This window comes from Chiloscyllium plagiosum, unplaced genomic scaffold (genome assembly GCF_037043375.1).
Source record: "Chiloscyllium plagiosum isolate Xiang-an unplaced genomic scaffold, Cpla_swu_hap1 HiC_scaffold_28, whole genome shotgun sequence".
Lineage (NCBI taxonomy): Eukaryota > Metazoa > Chordata > Chondrichthyes > Orectolobiformes > Hemiscylliidae > Chiloscyllium > Chiloscyllium plagiosum.
Window position 1 is genome coordinate 10,081,895 of NW_028270166.1, and position 24,115 is coordinate 10,106,009.

Genomic DNA, 24,115 nt, shown 5'->3' on the forward strand with positions numbered 1-24,115 from the left:
CAGCCTGCCATGTCATTGTGGGCGGTACAGAACTGATCACAACAAGTCTCCCTGTAACTTCTGTAATTTGCTGAGACCATGTGCACAGGCAGAGAGAGAAGCAGCTGCTGAAGTATTGGCGCAGGGCAAGCGGCATCTCAAGTGATGAAAGGCAAGTCTACAGCACGAGCACAGTAAGTTCAACTTCAGTAAATAACCACTGCACCAAGCAGGACTAAGAAAGCACAAGCAGAATTAAAAACTTTTCTCAGTTGTGGAGGGATTGAGAATGAAATGGACAGATTCAAAGGATTTGGTAAAAGAAGCTAAAACAACACAAGAAGTAAATTCTTTCTGCAGTGAGTGGTTAGGATCTGGGTATATTGCCAGAGAATGTAGTGGAGGCTGTTTCAATAAAGTCTTTCTAAAGGGAATTAGACTGTTATCTGAAAAATTACAATGTGCAGGGTTGCGGGAGAACTGAATGCTAAATGAACTGCTCATGTGGAGAGCTGAACCAAATGGCCTCCTCCTGTACTGTAACAATTTTGTTTTTCTGTGTACTATTGCTGACTTTATTAGCATTTTTCACCTTTCTAGGAAAAGGAAAAACTTTAGTACAAAATGAATGAAATACCATTAGGCAGACCCAGCAGCCTGCATTGATACACATACCAGTTAAAAAGTACTCTTCATCAGCAAGACTCCTCCATAGTGTTCCATTTTGAGTGTCTTCTCTAAAATACTGTAAATACAGATACTTGATTGAATGTAGAGAGTGCAATGTGCATGAAAGTGGACTTGAGTCATGATTTGGAGCAAACAAATATTGTTTTAAAAGATTTAGAGATATAGAAAGTTCATAGCACAGAAAGAGGTCCAACAGCTCTCTAAGGCTCAGGATTAAGACAGTATTTTTCTTAATACTTAACCCTTTAAATTGTCTGTGTTTCTATTTATATGAGTTGTGTTGAAACAATGTAATTTACAAACACTGTGCGAAGGCAGCTAGTTCCATCAAGATAAAAGCTAATAAGACAAAAGATTGTTGACGTAGGCATCCAGCCGTCACCTTATTGAATGGGAAAACAGGCTCAAAGGGCCGAATGGCCTACTCTGGCTCCTGCATCTTATGTATGCCCTCATCCTCCCTCTCCCTTCCATTCCTCCCAATTGTTCCTTGACCTTCACTCTTTCCTATTCTAATCCCTCTCTTCCTATTTTCTTTGTTCCGTCAATCTTCTCTTCTCTCCCTTTTATATGCCTCTCTTTTTTCCTTCCCTGCATCTCCCTGTCACCTTCTTTCTTGCTTTCACTATACTTCTCGTCTCTCCTTTTCTCCATTTTCTGCCTTCAATTCTTCTCGCCTGCCCATGGAGTTTTACCCATTCTGTCCTCCTTTACTCTTTCAGCCTCCCTCCTTCTATCCTCTACTCATCCTCCTAATATTGCAAAGTTCAAAGCCCCTGCAGGTCAGCAACACCGAGGTGGGAAAAGCAGGAGAAAGGGTGGGCTTCGAAAAGGAGAAATGGGGGTGCTCAGCTTGGAATCTGAAAGCTTCAACTAAGAGGCTGGAGGGAGGTGAAAACAGAGGGGGTGAAGAAGGGGAATGTAAAATAGAGAGTCCAGCAACAGCATCCAGGATATCTCAGTGGAACTCAGCACCAGCACTAGGCCACCTATGCGTAGGTGGTTAGCTCTGCTGCCTCACAGCACCAGGGTCCCAGGTTCGATTCCAGCCTCGGATGGCTGTCTGTGTGGCGTTTGCACATTCTCTCCGTGTTTGCGTGGGTTTCCTCCCACAGTCCAAAGATGAATTGGCCATGCTAAATTGCCCATAGTGTTAAGTGCATTAGTGAGACGGAAATGGGACTGGGTGGTTTACACCTTCAGAGGGTCGGTGTGGACTTGTTGGGCCGAAGGGCCTGTTTCCACACTGTAGGGAATCTAATCTGAAAAGTACAAGTATCGCGGGAGTAGCGATATGATGTTGAATGGTTTTCAAGCCTATTTGTGAAGAATACACTGAGAACAGGGACACTTTGGTGGAGTCTGTGTCTTGCTCACTGCAGAGCTGACATCTTCACTCTAAACAATTATTTCTATGCTGGCATTTTCTTTATCTACACCTCTCATTACTCTTTTACAGAATTGAGTTGACCAAATTAAACTAAATTAAAATGAGCCAGCCTTTAAAAGAAAATTTAAAGGAAGCCAGGATGAAAAGAACATGGGGAGAAGTGGGTGGTATTCTCCTGAGTCTGGAAGTAGAGCAGAGCAAGAGGAAGGACAGCCTATGCAGGTGACTTTAACAAGTCAATAACAACTGTTAAAGAGGAAGTTAAGTTGCACAATGAAAAAAAATGACATTTGTATTTCAAACGTGCCAGTCATCAGACAAAATATGAAATATATACACATTGGTGCCAAGTTACTCTCAAAACAACTTTCGGACAGGAAATATTTTAAAAACATCTGTGACCTAATAGAGCCGTTGCGACAGTTTCCTTTATGTTGCCTTCTGACAACAAACACATTTAAGACAAACATGTATTTATTACCTTTCTGCGTGATCTTTGGTGTCAACTGTGGATAACACAGTCAGAAGGTCAAACCTCACTTTGGAGGCTTGAGCATTACAATCTAAGTCGATGTTCCTGGTGGAGCACTGAGGGACTGCTGCACTAGTAAAGGTGCTGTCTGTCTGGGAGTGCTCAGAAGGAGTGCTGCTCTGAAGCAACATGGTACTGAGGGAATGCTGCACTGTTGCACTGAATGGATGCTGTTTTGCTGAAGGTTCTGTGTCTCTAGCAGTTCATTGAGGGGGTGCTACATCACTCTACTGAGGGAGCACCGCATTGCTGGACTGAGGGAATATAGCACTGAGAGAGTGCTGAATTGCTGCAGAGGGAATGTTGCACTGAGGGAACGTGGCATTGAGAGTGCTGCATTGCTGTACTGAGGATAGACAACACCGAGGGATCATGGCACTGAGAGAATGCTGCATTGCAGCACTGAGGGAAACGCTGCACTGAGGGAACTTGGTACTAAGAGCACTGCATCACTGCACTCAGTGAGCACAGCACTGAGCAAGTGCTGCATTGCTGCACTGAATGCTGCATTCCTGAAGGTGCTACATCTCTGGGAGTGCTCCAAGTGCACTACTGTACGGAGGGAGTGCTGCACAGTTGCATTGAGGGAGCATTGCACTAAGCAGGTGTTGCATAGCTGCACTGAATGAGTGTCTATGAATCATAGAATCCCTGGAGTATGGAAACAGGAGATTTGGCCCAATTGCACATCGATCTCCGAAGAGTAACCCACCCAGACCTATTACACTATATTTACCCCCGACTAATGCACCTAACCTACACATTCCTGAACACTGTGGGCAATTTAACATGGCCAATTCACCTAACCTGCACATCTTTGGATTGTGGGAGGAAACTGGAGCATCCGGAGGAAACCCACTGCACTGGTGAAGACACTGTCTGGGAGTGCTGCGTTAAGGGAGAGTTGCACTGGTTAAAGTGCTGTGTCTCTGTGAATGTTCTGAGGGAGTGCTGCACCAAGGGAGTGCTGCATTGCTGCATTGAGGGAATGTTGCACTGAGAGAGCGCAGTACTGAATACGTGCTGCACTACTGAAGGTGCTTTGTTTCTGGTGAGTTGTTAAAACTGACCTCTTTAAGATACAAAATCCCACAGTCCGCCTTTAAAGAGGAATAGGGGAGTCACCCCAGTCTCTTGCTCAGTATTTATCTCTCTGTCACTAAGTCAGATTGTTTGATGACCATCACATCTCCATCAGTTGAACACTGATATGGGCAAACAAACAAAAGTCTAATTGAAATGAATAAAATGTCTTCAAGGAATTTTACAGGATAGCTATTCTGAGGCTGATTTTCTTGGCTTTGTAGTTGAAAATATGGCTCATGGTCTCAAGTGAAGAGAGTGATCCCTTAGAACTGAGATGAAGAGAATCCTCTTCACATGGAGGGTTGTGAATCTTTGGGAATGTCCATCCCAGCATCATGGCTGTTCCATTGTTGAATATACTCAAGACCAAGATTAATAGATATTTGGACCACAAGGGGATTAAGGGATACAGCTGGAGAGTGGACACTTTTATTGATTCTTCCATAGTATATTGGCATCAATGACAGGATCACAATTTGCCACCCACTCCTAACTGCCCGTGGATTGAATGGGCTTGCTAGGGCCATATCAGAAGATAGTTAAGATTTAATAACATTTCTAATGGTCTGGAGTCAAACGTGGGTCAGACTAGGGTAAGGAGGTAGATTTCCTTCCCTAAAGGGTATTAGGGAATTAGATGGGCACTGATAAGAATTAAAAGGATAATAATGGATTTCTCAATTTCCTTCCAGATTGTTTGAAAGTCAAATATTATGCTCGAGGCCAGTTGAGTGAATCTGAGCCACTGCTGAAGTCCAAGTACAATTACTACTTCTGAGTCAATGCTTCTTATCAAAATGAATAACAACAGTGAGTGCATGGATTTCTTGGCTGCACAGCCGGAGAATATCATTCTGATGCATTATAACCACACTGGGAAGCTGGAGAACAGACCTTTGCCCAGTGAAGGCTTGGGTGCAATCAGAATTGTCTTCATGGTAATCAGTTGCTTCATTGTCATAGAGAACCTGTTGGTATTCATGGCTATCGTGAACAACACTCGCTTCCGGAGCTGGGTTTACTACTGCATTGCCAACATCACCCTCTGCGACCTGCTGACTGGAATTGTCTACATTGTGAACATATGCCTGTCGGGTGAAAGGACCTTTCAAATCACTCCCACCCTCTGGTTTATTAGGGAGGGGGTCTTGTTCTTTGCCTTGGCTGCCTCAACATTCAGTCTGCTCATCACAGCAGTGGAGAGATACGCGACTATGGTCAGACCCCTACCTTATGCCTCAGCACGTAAGACCTATCGCGTGTATGCTCTTATTGGATTGTGCTGGCTGGTGGCTTCCCTCATAGGCCTCTTGCCGTTGCTGGGCTGGAACTGCATTTGCAACTTTGATGAGTGTTCTACTTTGCTACCTCTGTACTCCAAGAGCTACATCCTCTTCTGTGTGGTCATGTTCAGCATCATCATCGTTGGGATAGTGGCACTCTACAGTGGCATCTATCACCTTGTCAGGAACAGTGCCAAGTCTGTTTCCAACAGCAAAAGCAGGCAAAAGTCCGTGAGGCTGCTCAAGACTGTTTTCATGATCGTTGCTGCCTTTGTGATTTGCTGGAGCCCCCTCTTTGTGCTTCTCCTGCTGGATATCTTCTGTGACTCGCCATCTTGCTCCAAGCTGCACAGTATGGAATGGACCATCGCCCTGGCTGTGATCAACTCGGCCATCAATCCAGTCATTTACTCCTTTGGAAGTAAGGAAGTGAGGCGGGCCATCATCAAACTCCTCTGCTGCTGCTTGATCAAAGCAGGAGCTCCCTTGCCATTCCTGAGCAGAAGCGAGTCTACTCTCGGAGCTTCCACTGACAGCTCCTACAGGCTGAGGGAGAGCTTCCGAAATTCAAAACTGCTCAGCCCAAAGAAGACTCTGCCCAAGTCAGGACAACAATAAAACGTGGCTCAGGGGTTAAGAGCAGGTGGGAGAGTCCTGAGAGCTGTTCCAACTCCTCCTGCATGTACCAAAAACATTATTTTTGCATTAAAATTAGGATTCCTTCTGGTGACATTACAGCAGCCAGATTGAATGAAGGCAATGCTCAGCCTTGTAACAATAATATCGGTCTGGGTCACCTCTGAGCGTTCAAACTCTAATCCAGTAACGTGGATGCATATTCCAGGCTGATACTTCATCACAGTACTGCAGAGGGCACTGCACTGTCAGTAATGCCACCTTACTATGATGTGGAGGTGCTAGTATTGTACTGAGGTGGACAAAATCAAATATCACTTGACACCGGGTTATAATCCAACAGGTTTATTTGAAAACACAAGCTTTCGGAGCCTTGTTCCTTCTTCAGCTGCAAGTGAGAGAGGATATATAATTCTGGGATTTGTGTATTAATCAGTATTAACAGCCATCTAGGTTTGTTCAATACATTTGCATCAGTTATATGACCCTTTGATCTTTTACTTATGAATTCTGTGCCTGATATATCCTCTCTCACTAGCACCTGCAAATCTCTGCAAGCTTGTGTTTTCAAATAAACCTGTTGGAGTATAACCCGGTATTGTGCAATCTCACTATGAGACATCAAGGCTCAGTAGGATGTAAAGGAATCCATTGAAGTTTAATCTAATGGTGCTCTTATGTACCATCTTGGAATGTTTTACTAATGTCACTGTTTTTGGACAATCCCAATGAAGAAGGGCATGATAATTCTCCTGGAATCCTGACCACCATTAATTGGTCATGACTTTTTGAGTAATCTTGCTTTGCCTAAACCAGTTGCTATATTTGCCAACATAACAACAGTGAATATAGAACATAGAACAATACAGCGCAGAACAGGCCCTTCAGCCCTCGATGTTGCGCCGACCTGTGAACTATTCTCAGCTCGTCCCCCTACACTATCCCAAAATCATCCATGTGCTTATTGAAGGATTGTTTAAATCTCCCTAATGTGGCTGAGTTGACTACATTAGCAGGTAGGGCATTCCACGCCCTTACCACTCTCTGCATAAAGAACCTATACAAAGGAAAATAATTAATTGGTTGAAGACAGTGCTTTTTAATTGCATTAAAAAAAAATTATTCTTACCTCAGAAAGTTGTTAAAAATTCAATTCACTCTCATCCCAAGTAGATTCTTCAACTGCTGCTTTGCATTTCTCAAAGTTCAACTGATAGGAATCATGCTTCTAGTTTTATCTGATAGTTCAGAGCTTGGGTAGATTGTTAACTAACTTTGTTTTTATAAACCAGTATAAACCCACATTATGAGTCTTGCTCAACTGGAACATTACACTGGCTGGCTCCAGGATATAGGTTTCAAAATAAAACTATATAAGTGCTTGAGATGAACACCAGTGAGCTGTTGCACTATTGCCTGATCAGCAACTACTTCTCCAGGTACAAAACATATATATCTAAAAGCAAAGTCTTTATGCTTGGAGAATGAGAGATAGACAATTGTAGATGCATCCATAGTAACATCAAACCAGAGGAGACCATTTCGAGGTGGCATGATGGCTCAGTGGTTGACACAGTACCAGGGACCTGGGTTCAATTCCACCCTTGGGTGACTGAGTGGAGTTTTTATACATTTCCCCAGTATCTGCATGTGTTTGCTTCAGTTTCCTTCTACAAACCAAAGATGTGCAGGCTAGCTGGATTGGCCATGCTAAATTGCCCCATTGTGTCCAGGGATGTGCAGGTTAGGTGGAATAGTCATGGGGGAATGCAGGGTTACAGAGACAGGGCAAGGGGTGGGTTTTAGTGGGATACCTTTTGGAGAGTTAGTGTGGACTTGATGGGTTGAATGGCCTGCTTCCATACAGTAGAGATTCTATAATTCAGCCCTCAGACCTGTTCTGCTAGTCAATTAGGTCACAGCAGATCTGCACCTTAGTTCCAATTACCTATCCATGGTCATGGGTTCCCAATACAAGAACCCAATGAGGATCTGTCAAGCTGAGTCCTGCCAATAGCATTTAACCTTTTCATCAGGGCTAATATTCTAGGTGGGTGGTGCACTTTTGTTCTTGTCTCTCGACATTCTTTACACAAGTTGCACCCAATAATTAGGCAGAAATATTTGAGGAACACTTTTACAAAGATAGTGGACAAATAGGTGAAGCAGAGTAAACATGTTAGGTAATGGGGAAGAGTATAGGAGTAGAGCTAAATAGATAGGTCTTTCAAAGGACCAGATATGAAGGGCTGAATAGCCTTCTTTGGAGCTGTAAGGTTATGAGATTCTAAGGGCTGCCCCTTCACCACAGTATCTCATATTTTTGTTTGCTCAGTTAACAAACTCCACCCTTTTAACTAATGGGTTGCTCGGACAGTTGGAGCACTGTATCTCCTGAAACAGGAGATCTCGCCACAAAATGATATCGGTGAAACACTGGGAAGGGCAGGTGAGCCCATATGAAATACAAAATGTGCACAGATTCTCAGTCATCTGAGACCACCAAATGCTCTGCTGGTGACCTAGCAAACCCATTCAACAGCATAATGGCTCAACCCATTAGTGCATTTTAGGGAAAACTAGATATGAACCACATGAGGGAAAGGAAATGCTTGTATATACAATGAAGAGAGTTAGAGACTGATATGAAGCTTCAGGACCAGCATTCATCAGTTGGGCTGTTACCCTGCTGCAACTTGTATCTAATTCTACGATAGTTATTTGTTAACCTATGCTGAACCAGACACTGTTCAACACTCTGGAAATGGACTGAATCTTTATAAATTAGAAGGATACTAAAATTATTAATAAAACATATATTACTTAGCAGTGAAAAATGTGGATATGATTCACCACAGCTACTAAAGGTGAATCATTGATGAAGGCTTCCCTGTCTTTAGTTGTTCATATTCTTGAACGACAATACTTTGATATCCAGCTAAATAAACACAGACGCATTTTAGATCCAGTTGTTTTATTCCTTGCATTATGGATGAATTCAATGTTTGATGAATGCCACAAGGTTAAAGTTCTGGAACACCAAACCTAAAGATGCTAGGAATAACATTCATCAGTGCACTGCAGTGAAAGGAGATTACCTCTCATCTTCTCAAGCTCGGGATGGACAATAAAATGCTTAATTTGCCAATGGCATCCTGTGAACTAATCTTTTTAAAAATTGTAACATTTTTTGACATTTGCAAAGTGACCAGTCGCCTGAGAGCCTGCAACATTATTTTAACAAACAAATTGTTTTGGCTGCTTTACCATGTCTGTATTACAAGGAAGGGTTAGCTGTTATTTTGCAATAGAATATAACTCTGTGTGCAAAAGCAAAGCTTTCTTTAATGTCAAGGTTCTTCCTGAAGTGCAGAAGCGGGACTATCTCTTGAAATATTAAGAGGGTGTGTTGATTTATTTAATAGCCCAAGCTGAAGTAATGGTGGAGCGCACCACAGTATTAATGGAAGATGTCAAAGCATTAATGGAGCATGTCAAGATATGAGCAAGAGTGAACCAAAGCATCACTGGACTACGCTGCCTGTGCAGAATGAATTGACTGTACAATACAACAACCATAACATTTGCATTTACTGTTTCGAACTTAAATAAAAAATTGTTAATTAGGTTTTCAAACTGTGAAGAAATAAGTTTGGATGTAATTGTTGTCGACAATTGAATCTCGTCCTGTGTGAGTTATCAATCTTCCACTGCAGATAAAACAAATGTATTTTGTATAATTTGAAAGATGAATTAGCATTCACTGTGATCTGACTGCATATTCAAATTCTGTGGATAGGGAAGTTAGGCATGGCTAAACGTGCACAGAGCAATTAAGGTGGCAATGAGTTTTAAGTCTCAGGGTGCGTTTATGGACCTGTGAGGACAAGTGTTCCTGACACTTCTTCACTCACCTATGGGCTGTTCAGCAGAGGCCTGACTCATCAGCAACTCAATGGAAATCAGACTCTAGGTTAATCTCCAGGAGTCTTCTATATTATTTCTTCTTATATTTATTTGGGTGTAAAGAGAGTATATAGACTTGGGAGAAAGTGGTTTTTGATTGAGAGTCAAAGCATCTAATTAATGAACCATTAATTATTTCACTGGGCGATGACCCTTGGGGGTGAGCTAATCAATGGTGGGAGCATGTTAGAGTGTAAGAGTAGGGAGAGGATTTGGTATCAGAATATTATTTCTGAAACCATGGTTGGCCACCCTACGTTGTGGGCTCCTTAGGCCTTGGCACTCAAGAGTAAGGATCTGCCTGAATGTCGAGGTCTGGAGACAAAGGAACAGCAAGAGTCCCTTGTGCTAGTTCTCACACAAATCAATGAGATCATGTATCCTTAACGCCACATACCTGCCTTTTCCCATTATCTCTTCAGTTAGCAAAAATTTCAGATTGAAGTTAATAATTGATTCTATTATCAATTAACATTTGCAGAGGAGTTTTACACTACTGGTTATTTCTACCTTTCCTATCTACTAACCTTTGTGTAGACTTGTTTCCTTGCTTCATTACCAAAAGTCTAATTTATAAAACTATGCCCCAACTCCTAAACTAAGCTACACCAACCAGTGAAAACAGTTCTCCAATTTCCTTCCTAGTTTGTCTAAATATGGTGAAACCATCAACAAACTCATACCTTAAATCTTCTAAATCCCAGAAATGAAATCTTGATTTTAGTTCAGGCATTATTCTGGAAAAACTACCATGCTTTCTCTTCAAAGTTAATATATCCTTCTTGAAGTTTTATGCTCCAGCTAATTAGACTTCTAACTGAAACAAAAACTGTTTCAGATACTAAATCTATAGCTGAAATGTGGCTCCTAGTCCCTTGTTCTAATCTTCTAGATATAGATTCCTTCAGCCAGGGTTCCTTCAGCTTTTTGAAACTTTTCTATTTGTAAGATTTTAATGATACATGTACCTGGTCCCTCAAACTTCCAGTGCTTCTAGCTTTTAACCAATGACTATTTTCCATAAAATTCCATTATGAAGAAACCAACTTCCTTCCCTCCTGGCTTAGTACAAGAGTTTATGAATGAAACAAAAGGTGCTTAATGGCATCTTCTTGTTCAATGCAATTCTGAAATAATCAGCAGGAGGCTGAATATCAGTGCTGGAGTTATGAGTGGCTCAGAGGGTTTTTTCCTGCTCCTTGTCTTCACTAGAATCATAGAGAACTGTAGGATCAAAATCTGTCAATTCCATTGTTCCACCCTTTCACCATAATTCGCAAATTATCTGTCTTCAGGCACTTATCCAATTCTCTTGCGAAAGCTGCAAGTAAATTTGCCTCAAATCAACACTCTCACTTGCTGTATTTCAGGTCCTCATCACCACTGGCTGCAAATGTTATCCTGAGACCATGGCAGGTGCTACACAAATGTAGGCTCTGTGCAAAATAACTCCATAGAAGCTGATATCCCATCAAGTCACTTTTTATTTACACGGGGAGAGCCCTTGACACTGATTCAGCTTCCTCAGAGCCAGCTCTCAGAGTGAACAGAACCTCTGACATTCTTGTTTACATCTGTCAACCAGGGCTCCCTGATTAGAACAGATTAACAGCCCCAAACAGAGAACTCAGATTCTATGAGATCCACCTGGCTGACCTCATTACATTAACTATACATTTTTCCTTTATCCATGTCTAGTAGGCTATTGTTAGGCCCGACTCCAGTTCCTGCTGAACTGAGCCAGTACTTCACAACTCACTGATATCAGCTCAGTAGGCACAGGAGATCAGGGCCTGTTTTCGAAAACCCCTGGCCACGTAGACCAGGCCCAATCCCAGGATCGACAGCTGAAGACATGTTTCCAATCTACGGCTGCCTACATCTGGCTAGCTGTATCCCTGCTGGTTACACAGGAACACAAACATTTTTAGGTTGTTACATGAAAACCTGAACCAGAGCCCACCCTCCTGCCACTGGTGTCCCAACATGCTCATAGTTGCTCTACTGCTTGCAATCTTAGCATCTGATCTGAGTCTTTAGCACCACCTCTTCCCCCACCCTCCCCCCACTGCGTCCTTTTGACTATTAAGGTTACCTCCTTCCACCTTGTCACATCTCCACCTAGTCTCTGCAGCTGAAACTTATCCAGGCTTTTCCCTCCTGATTAAACCATTGTTGTGGACTTCCCAGTTTCCAAACCCAGATAAGAGCTTGTCAAATCTCTCTGGTGGACTACATCTTAGCTTGTTTCAGATCCAAGTAGCTCAGAATCCAGAAATGTCTTGATTTCAAAATTCTCATCCTTGGCAAATCTATGAACTCACCAATCCCTGTCTCTGTAGCCTTTTACAGCTCTACATTACTCCCAAGATCCACATGTTCCTATGATTCTGTACATCCCCAATTTTAAACCTCTCCACCACTGATGAATATTCTTTTAGTTGCCTGGGCCCTCCGCTCTGAGCTTTCCATCTCTTTATCTCGCTCTCTCTCTCAAGCTTAACAGCCTCTCCTTCCCTAAAATCATCATCTTTGCCTGGGACCTATTATATGTGACAAATTACATCTCAAATTCACATTTTATTTGCTGACACTCTTCTGAAGCACTTTGGGCCATTTTGCTAAACCTGAAACACACCCAGTTTGATGACGATTGATGGAGATTATTGAGTGAGTGTTTTCTTCACAGAACCTGAACTTAGCCACTGTGAACAGGATTTCATTTAAGGCAACTGCTCTCCAAATAGCTAAGTTCTGGACCAGTCTGAAAAGAACCTTCTTTGGAGGTTGGAAGATGAATTGAAGAAACACAAAAGCAGGTAAGGGATGTTCAGTTTAAGCATGCATGAAATCAAACTCACATGCATACAATACCCAATCTCTCTTGTCATCTGCATGGGAGGGAGGTGACACCACAGAACCAGATAAAGTCAGATTGCATAGGAGGAAACAACAAGGTTGGCTTAGAGTAGCTTCATAATTCTCTTCATGTTATTGTCACAGGAATGAGTCTATTATAAAATGATGCACACCAGGAACATTTCTCTGTGTTAGCAAGGGCTCATATATAGACTACCAGATTAGCACATGCCAAGGTCCAGGACTACATTTTAAAGAACACACTAAAGCTTGGGGTAGCTGCTGCTAAGGTGCAGTGGGGAAAGACCACTATTTTTCTGTTAAAGTACCACGAGAGTCTGTTCAGTTGTCAGGGTCTCTCATTGTCTCAACATGGATATAGAATAAATAAATAAATAGTTCCCTGCATTATGTAGAAAATGCCTGTTTCCACAACTGCACAGAAGCTCTGAGAAATGTCAAAGTGCCAATGTTTGACATTTTTTCTGCAAAGCTGATTTAGAACTTTTGTGTGTACTTACAGATGATTTGTGAATGAAGTGTATTTGAAATAACTTTTCACAAAACCAGAATGAAGATGAGCTGTGGGGGTGGAGTTTGATATCCTTTCCGGAATATAGACCTGACTCTCACCTGGATACAGAATTGAATTTGTCTATACCTTTTAAAACCAAAAATGTAAAAATAATACTTAGTCCCTGCTAAGCGCTGGACGACAACGACAAGCAGCTAATGACTTCAGCCCCTGTGACTCATACAATGGGAAGATATTACTCTTCAAGCGTGCTGTCCTTGTCAGAGTTCTCAGTAACATAGCTGGCATGTGCCTGCAACTGTGTGGTAATCCCTGGCAATGTGATTTTTCACTTTTATTTAATTATTAAATCACGATGCCAGGAACCCCCACAATCACAGCAAGACAGGAGTTGGCTGGCATTCAACATTCAGCACAGAAAGAGTCCTAGCATTTTCAAGTGATGACAATCAGACTTCCTTGTATAGAACAATCTGTAAAATACAAAGGGCAGAGAGTGAGAGAGATTAATGTGATTCATTGCAGAAGCAGCTTTATATAAATATGGAACAAGGGTAGGCCATTCAGCCCTTCAAAACTGCTCTGCCACTCAACTAACTGTGACTGGTTGGATTTTAACCTCAACTCTGTACTCCTGATCATCTTTTATTCCCTTGATCATCAAGCCACTTCTGCCTTAAAAATACTGAAAGATTCTGTACCCACTGCCTTTTGAGGAAGGGAATTCCAAATGATTCTCTGCCTTCCACAGTTCTTCCTTCATTGTTTTAAATGGATGCCCATTTATTTTTAGTTCTAGATTCTCCCACAAGAGTAACCATCTCTTTGACATCCACCCAGTCAAGTCCCCTCAGGATTCTATATTGCTTTGAACAAAAGCAGAACAGTCCACTGTGCCTGTTTGGATACTGTATTTACTCAAATGAACCTCATCAGCCTCTACTGAAAAAGTTCCGCTTTAATTCTATTGATAATTCATTTGTGTTTTTGTTAACCAATTGCCCCTGTTCTATCTTATTTTTGCCTTTTATACATTTTGTTATAACCTTTGCTCCCTGTATCTTTGCCCTGATGATGGGCCTGTGAACTCACCCAATGACCTTGACTATATAGCCAGGCTATTTGACCACGTAGGAGTGATTTTCAGCTAAGTTTTAAAAAAAGTTTGGCCTTTCCCAAATGCATTATAGATACTTCCCAGCAGGAAGCACCAAACGGCAAACAGGAGCAGCACCCTTGGACTCATTTTCACTCACCCACACTAGCTGCTAGCTACTGTCCCTGATATACGTAAATGCAGAGGCCAAGGATCAAAACTTGGTACCCTCCTGACTGACACTGGCAATGCGTTTACATTTTTATCCTTCATATCTCTGTAACCTCCTCCACTCAGACAACCCTCTAGGAGATCTGCACTCTACCCACCCCATCTGCCACATCCATGTTGGATCACAGTATGTGGAGTTTGCACGATCCCCCTGTAGCAGTGTGGGTTTCTGCTGGGTACTCCAGTTTCTACCTGCAGTCCAAAGATATGCTGGCTGGGGGATTAGACATGGTTAATCCAGGATTACAGGGATTGGGGCTGGGGCTGGGTGGGATGCTCTTTGCAGGGTCAGTGCAGACTTGACGGGCTAAATGGCCTCTTTCAGTAGGGATTCTGTGAATCTGGACTACTAATGACAGCAGTGCTTTCCACTGATTGGGCCCTGGGCTGTGCCATTCCCTTCTTAAACCCCTCCACCTTACTCGCTACTTAAAATCAATTTTTGTTGCATGTCCAAACGTTTCCTCAGTAGGCTCAGTGGCATCTTATAAGTGGATAAAATAAAGACATGATAGTCCTAGAGAAACACACTCACATTAAAAAAAAGTTGATGGGTGGTGAGTTTAAGCTGAGAGTCACCATACCACACAAGAGTCAAGAGTGTGGTGCTGGAAAAACGCAGCCAGCCAGGCAGCAGCCAAGGCGCAGGAGAGGTGAGGCCCCGGGCAAAATCCCTCAGCAAGAATCATGATGTGGAGGTGCCGGTGTTGGATTGGGGTGGACAAAGTTAAAAATCACACAACACCAGGTTATAGTCCAACAGGTTTATTTGGAAGCAGCAGATTTCATCAGGTGGTCATCCTGATGAAGGGTTTTTGCCTGAAACATCGAGTCTCCTTCTCCTCAGATGCTGGCTGACCTGCTATGCTTTTCCAGCACCACACTCTCGGCTCTAATCTCCAGCATCTGCAGTCCTCACTTACATCAAACAAAAATCCACAGCTAGTGTAAGAATTGAACCCATGCAGTCAGTATCAATCTGCAACGCCAATCAGCTGCCCAACCCACTGTTGCTGTTACCTTTTATATTGGATAGCACTCCTGAGAATGTTAAAAGTCACATAACACCAGGTTATACTCCAACAAGTTTGGTTGGAAGCACTAGCTTTCAGAGCACTGCTCCAACAACAGGCGGTTGTTGATACAACCACCTGATGTTGGAGCAGTGCTCTGAAAGCTAGTGCTTCCAAATAAACCTGTTGGACTATAACCTGGTGTTGTGTGATTTTTAATTTTGTACACCCCAGTCCAACACCGACACCTCCTAATCATGAATCCTGAGAATAGTCTCACAAGTGTTGAAAGTGTGAAATCCAAAATCCCACCTTCCTCTAAACTGTCTGCAAACCAAGACAATTTACTCCTGGGAGATCTGGGTGCCTCTCCAAGAGCAGAGCTGAAAATATGTTGCTGGAACAGCGCAGCAGGTCAGGCAGCATCCAGGGAACAAGAGAATCGACGTTTCGGGCATAAGCCCTTCTTCAACGCTGTTCCAGCAACACATTTTCAGCTCTGATCTTCCGCATCTGCAGACCTCACTTTCTCCTCTCCAAGAGCAGAGCAAATGCAGCTACAAGGGAGTCCATTCTCAGGATGATCCCAGAGAAAATAAAATCTGAGAGTTGGACATACAACTCCACTGAAGGTGCTGTGAGATTTGCCCTGCCCCACCCTGACTAGCCCTCCCTACTTGCCTGGTCCACCAGCTAGCAGTCTAAAACTATGGCAGAATCTGAAATCTGGCACAATCTGGGTTCTGATGTGGATTTGACTTTGGACCCATGCTTTGTAAAAGCATGAAACTCAAGTCAGGCAGCACCCGCTGATAGAGAAAGACAGAGATAATATTGAAATGACGCTTTTCTCTCCACAGATGCTGCCAGGTTTGTTGAACATTACCAGAATTTTCACTTCTCAGTGAAAGGACCCTCACCAACATTTACAGATGCACCAGAGAAAGAATTTTGCCTGGTACATAACAGCCTGGCACGGTAAGTGCTCTGTCCAGGACCATAAGAAACTACAGAAGGGTGCATGCACAGCCCAGACCATCACGGAAGTCAATGTCCCATCCATGGACTCTATTTACAGTCCCACTGCTGCAGAAAAAGGCTGCCAACATCAAAGACCCTCCCACTCAGATAACACTCTCTTCCAACCTCTTCTATCAGGCAGGAGATACAGAAGCTTGAACACATGCAATGACAGGTTGAAGAACAGCTTCTTCCCTGGTGTTATTAGACTGATGAATAGACTTCTCTAACTTCAGATAATTGCTGACCTTGCATTGTGAATCGCCTGTGTAGCCATAACCCTGCATGCCTTGCTCTACGCACCCTTTGACCTGTGTATCCTGGTTAGCTATGATCTGCCTATACTACCTGTAAAACAAAGCTTTTCACTCAATTTAGGTACATGTGAATACAATAAATCAACCATTAACTTTTTCAGCATCTGCAATAATGGCTTTTGTGCAGATAATTTTAGATCAACATGTGATACACTGCTAAGACCTGATCTCAAGATTTCTGGCCTTGGGGTGCAGGGGAGGTTCATGAGGTTGATTCCGGAGTTGAGACGGTTGGCTTATGAGGAGAGACCGAGTAGACTGGGACTATACTCTTTGGAATTTAGAAGAATGGGGGTGGGGGCGCTGATCTTACAGAAACATATAAAATTATAAATGGAATAGATAAGATCGAAGCAGGAAGGTTGTTTCCACTGGCAGGTGAGACTAGAACTAGGGAGCACATCCTCAAAGTAATGGGGAATGGAATTACAACTGAGTTGAGGAGCAAATTCTTCACCCAAAGGGTTGTGCATCTGTGGAATTTCCCTGCCCAGTGAAGCAGTTGAGGCTACCTCATTGAAGGTTTAAGGCAAAGATACATAGATTTTAATAGTAAAGGAATTAAAGATTATGGTGAGTCCATGAAAAGATCAACTATGTAAGAAGAAATCACTGCAGATGCTGGAATCTGTACTGAAAACAACCAATGCTGGAAATCACAGCAGGCCAGACAGTATCCATGGAGAGAGCAAGTTAATATTTCAAGTGGAGATGATTCTTCATCAGAGCAGCCAAGATCTGACTGAAAGGCAGAGCAGATTTGATGGGTCAGATAGTCTACTCCTGCTCCTATTTCCTATGTTGTAACGTTTTCTTTACCTGGCTAAGCTAATTTGGAGATTCCCGTGCAGAAAGACTATGTGTATCCATAGGGAATATTTGCAGGAATTGCACAAGTACATTTTGAGATTAGTTGTTACACAACACATTTCCAGCATCCACTTTGCTGCCATTTCTCTTCAGTTCTGACAACTGCTGTACACCACATTTTGGTCAGGCTTTCCCTCCATAGTTCTATAACATTGCTCAGAGGGGAGCACACACAGTCAGAAAATCTCATCTACGAGACTTCAGCATATAATAAACTAGGCCTACGCCTGTTGTATATGACCGTTGATCCTAAAAGGATTAACCAAGACACAAACATACCTCTGTCCACCAGGTTATCACTGACAGCCTCTCACAGGAGCTAGTTAATCTGCTAGTCTTACCTTGACAGTTAACATCCATGTAACATGGGTATTTCCTAAGAAATACAAGTCTTCTATCAGTCCTTAAAAGGTGAAACTCTGTTAAAGGCAAGGTACAATACAACAGTACACTGGCTGCAGGCATCCCTGACAGTATTCTGTATTCAGTATTCTGATGCAATACTGAACTGAGAGTGCTGCAGAGGTGCAGTCACTCAGTGAGATGCTTAAGCCAAGGCCTTGCCTGGTGTTCTTAAGGGAGTGGCTAAAGAATCTAAGCCATGCGCAAAATTTTCTCCAGAATCCTTTTGTTTTCTTAATTCTTTGATGGGCTGTGGGGATCATTGGCAAGACCTAGCGGCCATTGAAATTCGCTCAACTCGAGGAAACTGCAGAGGGCAGTTACGAGTCAACCACGTTGGTGTAGGATTGGAGTCACATGAAGGTGATACCAGAAAGGATGGCAGATTTCGGTCCCAAAAGGGATAGCAGTGAACCAGCTGGTTCTACATTGATGATGTCACTGCAAAAAAAAATCACATAATGGCAGCAGATAGAATTTAAATTCAATTAATAAAATCAGGAATCGAAAGCCAGTCTTGGTAATGGTGATCATGAAGTTATCAATTGTTGTAAAAACGTATTTGGGTTTTTAAAGGAGGAAAATTGTTAGCTAGAGCCAGAATAGCATGGGACTCAAGATCTATAGTGGTGTTTTTGACTTGTACTGTGCTCTGAAACAGCCAGCAAGCCACAAGTTTCATAAGACACAGCAGCAGAAGTTCAGTCCATTGTCCAAGGGTGATTGGGGATGGAAAATAAATACCAATTTAGCCAGTGACTCCTACATCTGTAAGAATAAAAGTTATTACATCTGTTTCATAGTAGTAGTTACTGCTCTTTATTTCCTGATTTATCAAGTGTATTTAAATTCCACACAGTGGTAATTGAAGTCAGAGCTTTAGTCCAGGCCTCTGGATTATCAATCCAATTACATGGCTACTAGCCTCCATTCCCGGTCACCAATATCTATCCTTCAATCAACGCCACCAAAAACAAAATGACTTGAGTGTTGTCACTTTGCTCTTGTAGCAGATTACTGTGAAAAAAATTGGCTGCACATCCTAAACTATTAGTGTCTCCCCTTCACAATGTAAACTATTTGGGATATTCTGAAAGGAGCTATAGAAATGCAAGTCTTTCTAATTTTCAAACACGTGCAAGGGATGTATTGGCACAGAACTCAAACTCTGAGCCAGAGCTACTCTAGTGTTCTCTCCTCAAATTCTACACATAGATGGTGGCACAGAAGAGAACAACCTATGGTTAGGATAGAAAGAGTGTATATAAGAACTGCCCTTGCATATCTAAAAAGGTGCCTCACTCCTCAATTGCAGTTCCCAGGAAGTCAGATCTTCCCTTAATTTGCTCTTCTGCAAAGATGGGCAATATTTCTCTCATTGAATACTCAGTGAAAACTTTGCCAGGAGTGCAGAGAGCTTCTTATGTCAACATTTTTTGTCGCACTGAACTACCCCAATTTCACTGGGTGAAACTGTACACCTTCCTGTCCTCCCAGTCTGTTCGTCCAAAGGGGTATCTCACATGGAGGGGGAAGGTACTACATTTTGATTCAGATAAAACTAAATCTCAAAAAAAGAACAGAAATGGCTCTAATGGCAACAAGCCATAGTGTTTGAAATTGGAGAGTTTTTATTGCAGGGGTGGGACAGGGCGGGAAGATAGTTCAATGATACTTGTTGTAATCTGACAGTGGTGAGCTGCTAGTTTGGGCACATTTGTTGTAGTTTGGTCTAGACCAGTTTCCCAAGCATTGCAGAATCAGCTCCAATTATTTGTTCAAAATGAAGGCTTTTTCAAAAGACTTAGAAAAACAACTCAAGAAACAAAAGTTTCATTTTCCTTTCTACCCCACCCAAAGATGTCAGCTGACTGCTTAGTTGATTATTCTCTAAAAGCTTACCCAAGTGATCATTATATATCGACAGTGGAAGGAATCACATTATGGCTGTTCCCCCTTATTTATACTTTAAGACAAAGAGGGGCAAGAATCAAATCAAACAGTCTCGTTCCTCACCCTGGGGTCCTGAGGCCGATTGTCAAGTCACTCTCAAAATACACTACTAGACTAATAACCTCAGCACAAACCTTCAGTAACAATTAGAGGGGAGATTCTGGATGTGGTTGGGGGTTTGAAATAATGCCCAGAGCTTAATATCTATGATGTTTAACTTAACAAACCTCAGTTTATTGCGAGGCCTGATTCAACAGCACCGCAACAGGCAAATAGGACTGTAGTTGCACAAAATCAAGATGAAGAGTTTTATTATCAGAGTAAGGAGAGAAAAAAAGACTTGCATTTTGGATGGCATTTTCACAACCTCTGGAAGTGAAGGAATTTTACAGCAATGAAGTATTTTTGAAATATATAGTTATTGTTGTAATATAACAGACCAAGGCACCCTAAAGTGCTTTACAGCCAATGGAGCACATTGAAAGTGTAGTCACTCTTAGAAATTTCCAACTCTCCTATAACGGCACTTTCCAAATCTGTTAGAAGGAGTAGGGCGGGCAGACAGTTGGGGACATTACTATCTTCCTCTCCAAAGCATGCACATGCTAGATTGACACTTCTAATTGCACTTCCTTCATTGTTGCTAGATCAAAATCCTGGAATTCCCTTCTGATGTTGGCATATCTGCATCACACATGCTGCATGGATTCAAGAAAATAGCTCATCACTGCCCTCTAGGGCAATTAGGGATAGGAAATAAACGTTGGTCATATAGTAATAGAGCACAGAAACAGACCCTTTGGTCCAACTCCTCCATGCCGACCAGATATCCCAACCCAATCTAGTCCAACCTTCCAGCATCAGGCCTATATCCCTCCAAACCTTTCCTATTCATAGACCTATCCAGATGCCTTTTACAATGTTGCAATTGTCCAGCCTCAACCACTTCCTCTGGCAGCTCATTCCATACACGCACCACCCTCTGCAAGAAAACATTTCTCCTTAGGTTCACGTGGAATAAAAACGTTAGAATTGTAATCGCCAATTTAAGCACAGCAAACTCCCACTAGTCAAATAATCTCAAACAGGCCATTGTTATCACAGTCATCCACCCACTCAGTTCTCACTGAAGTGCGTGGGGGGGGGGGAGGGGGGGGGGGTTCACATCAATTTTCAAACCTTGAAATGGTGTCACAGTTGGGAAATGTTTGGGAAGCACTGTATTAGTCATTTTAAAATTGCATGGTGTGTGAGAGACTTAATTTTAGATTAATTGATTGAACTTTTTTTTAAACAAACCTGAAACATACTTTTTTTGACTTTTCTCTCTTCCCATTATATTAGAGGATGGTGAGATGTTTATTGACCTTTTTAATCATTCCTCCCAAGCATGCTATACACTGACTAATAAATTCTGGATTAGTGGTGCTGGAAGAGCACAGCAGTTCAGACAGCATCCGAGGAGCAGTAAAATCGACGTTTTGGGCAAAAGCCCTTCATCAGGAATAAAGGCAGAGAGCCTGAAGTGTGGACTGACGAATAAAGACCACCCTGGGAATGATTAGAAGTGGGATTTGTGTGTTTCTTAAACCTTTTCAAGGGATGTGGGTGCCGCTGGCTAGTCAAGCATCTATTGTCCATCCCTAGTTGCCTGGAGGACAGGTGTCAACCACATGCTGTATGTCTGGATTTACATATAAGCCAAAACAGGTAAATATGGCAGATTTCCTTCCCTAAAGGACATTAGTGAGCCAATGACAAAATATCAAGTAATAATTAAATATGTGAAGGGCTGGCAAGATGTCATCTTCTAATCTGTATTGCAATGGAGTTACCTTCAAATGTTCAAATAAAGTTTGACTGAATCACTGTCCAAAATGTTAAATTTATGGTGCGTGCTATATTGCTGATTTCTAAGTGTTGCTAGGTGACTGAGGATTAGTGGCTCAAGCTGATATATTTGTCCATAGCTCGCTTTGTGGAAAAAAAGAAACAAGCAGGACGAGCAGTGATAGTACTGTACTGGGTGCCCGTCGGTTTATATGTAATTTGCCAAATATACTGCAAGAAATAGTTTGAATTCCTGTACCATGAGACTTGCATCGATATAATCTTGCTGTCATTTGGGCTATGCAAAGAGCAGGGAGTGATCTCTCCCCAATGTCCTGGCTAATATTTAAAATTTAATCAACATAACTGGGAAAAACAAACAAACAGTGATTAACTGATGACTTTAATGGAGTCTGTGCAAGGATTTGTGTGCAAATTGGATACAGCTTTTTCTACATTACAACAGTCATTACACTTCAAAAAGAACATAAGTGTCCGCCAAGCCCTTTGAGGGGTCCTAAGACGTTTGAGGAATCAAAAAATCTTTTTGTCAAAATTAAACAAGCTCTCCAAAGATGGGAGGCACTTCAAGTCTCATGGTTGGGTCGGATAGCGTTTATTAAGATGAATATTCTCCCTCGTTTGCTATACTCTATACGGATGCTCCCCCTGATTTTCAATAAACAAACACTCAGGAGACCGACGGTTGGTTCAGCTCCTTTATCTGGGACCGTAAACGGCCGCTCATTAAATTAGAGCTGAAAATGTGTTGCTGGAAAAGCGCAGCAGGTCAGGCAGCATCCAAGGAGCAGAAGAATCGACGTTTCGGGCATGAGCCCTTCTTCAGGAATGAGGCAAGTGTGTCCAGCAGGCTAAGATAAAAGGTAGGGAGGAGGGACTTGGGGGAGGGGCGTTGGAAATACGATTAGGTGGAAGGAGGTCAAGGTGAGGGTGATAGGCCGGAGTGGGGGTGGGAGCGGAGAGGTCAGGAAGAAGATTGCAGGTTAGGAAGGCGGTGCTGAGTTTGAGGGATTTGACTGAGACAAGGTGGGGGGAGGGGAAGTGAGGAAACTGGAGAAATCTGAGTTCATCCCTTGTGGTTGGAGGGTTCCTAGGCGGAAGAGGAGGCATTCTTCCTCCAACTGTCGTGTTGCTATGGTCTGGCGATGCAGGAGTCCAAGAACCTGCATGTCCTTGGTGGAGTGGGAGGGGGAGTTGAAATGTTGAGCCACGGGATGGTTGGGTTGGTTGGTCAGGGTGTCCCAGAGGTGTTCTCTGAAATGTTCCGCAAGTAGGTAGCCTGTCTCCCCAATATAGAGGAGGCCACATTGGGTGCAGCGGATGCAATAGATGATGTGTGTGGAGGTGCAGGTGAATTTGTGGCGGATATGGAAGGATCCCTTGGGGCCTTGGAGGGAAATAAGGGGGGAGGTGTGGGCGCAAGTTTTGCATTTCTTGCGGTTGCAGGGGAAGATGCCGGGAGTGGAGGTTGGGTTGGTGGGGTTGTGGACCTGACGAGGGAGTCACGGAGGGAGTGGTCTTTTCGGAACGCTGATAGGGGAGGGGAGGGAAATATATCCCTGGTGGTGGGGTCCGTTTGGAGGTGGCGGAAATGACGGCGGATGATACACTGTATATGGAGGTTGGTGGGGTGGTAGGTGAGGACCAGTGGGGTTCTGTCCTGGAGGCGGTTGGAGGGGCGGGGCTCAAGGGCGGAGATGCGGGAAGTGGAGGAGATGCAGATCTCCTCCACTTCCTGCTCCTCCCACCTTGAGACCGCATCTCCTCCACTTCCCGCTCCTCCCCCCTTGAGCCCCGCCCCTCCAACCGCCACCAGGACAGAACCCCACTGGTCCTCACCTACCACACAACCAACCTCCATATACAGCGTATCATCTGCCGTCATTTCTGCCACCTCCAAACGGACCCCACCACCAGGGATATATTTCCCTCCCCTCCCCTATCAGCATTCCGAAAAGACCTCTACCTCCATGACTCCTTCGTCAGGTCCACACCCCCCACCAACCCAACCTCCACTCCCGGCACCTTCCCCTGCAACCGCAAGAAATGCAAAACTTGCGCCCACACCTCCCCCCCTTACTTCCCTCCAAGGCCCCAAGGGATCCTTCCATATCTGCCACAAATTCACCTGCACCTCCACACATCATTTATTGCATCCGCTGCACCTGATGTGGCCTCCTCTATACTGGGGAGACAGGCCGCCTACTTGCGGAACGTTTCAGAGAACACCTCTGGGACACCCTGACCAACCAACCCAACCACCCAGTGGCTCAACACTTCAACTCCCCCTCCCACTCCACCAAGGACATGCAGGTTCTTGGACTCCTCCATCACCAGACCATAGCAACACGACAGTTGGAGGAAGAACGCCTCATCTTCCGCCTAGGAACCCTCCAACCACAAGGG

General features: G+C 43.3%; 1 protein-coding gene, 1 long non-coding RNA gene and 1 other non-coding gene across 6 annotated transcripts in view; 2 read left to right on the forward strand and 1 right to left on the reverse strand.

Annotated features, from left to right (window-relative positions):
* Positions 1-32: 32 nt before the first annotated feature.
* On the forward strand, positions 33-9,750 carry s1pr4 (sphingosine-1-phosphate receptor 4). Of its 3 annotated transcripts, none has more exons than XM_087975996.1 (2): positions 33-151; positions 4,370-9,750. In XM_087975996.1, exon 2 carries the CDS (start codon positions 4,460-4,462, stop codon positions 5,576-5,578), a length of 1,119 nt encoding a protein of 372 aa, XP_087832122.1. In that variant the 5' UTR covers positions 33-151; positions 4,370-4,459; the 3' UTR covers positions 5,579-9,750. The 3 variants fall into 3 exon arrangements, with proteins under 3 accessions (XP_087832122.1, XP_043577306.1, XP_087832123.1); XM_043721371.2 differs by having other exon boundaries at positions 50-173; XM_087975997.1 differs by lacking the exon at positions 33-151 and adding an exon at positions 2,178-2,281.
* A 1,524-nt stretch (positions 9,751-11,274) lies between these two features.
* LOC122565417 (uncharacterized) lies at positions 11,275-22,139 on the forward strand. The gene is made up of 3 exons (XR_006316165.2): positions 11,275-12,381; positions 16,157-16,274; positions 21,248-22,139. It is a non-coding gene; the product is annotated as an uncharacterized LOC122565417 (transcript).
* The window catches only part of LOC122565419 (uncharacterized), a 40,182-nt gene continuing 29,301 nt past the window's right edge, over positions 13,235-24,115 (reverse strand). For both annotated transcript variants that reach the window (XR_006316167.2, XR_006316168.2), the window contains exon 4: positions 13,235-13,429. This is a non-coding gene — a long non-coding RNA (uncharacterized LOC122565419). The remainder of the gene's footprint in view (positions 13,430-24,115) is intronic.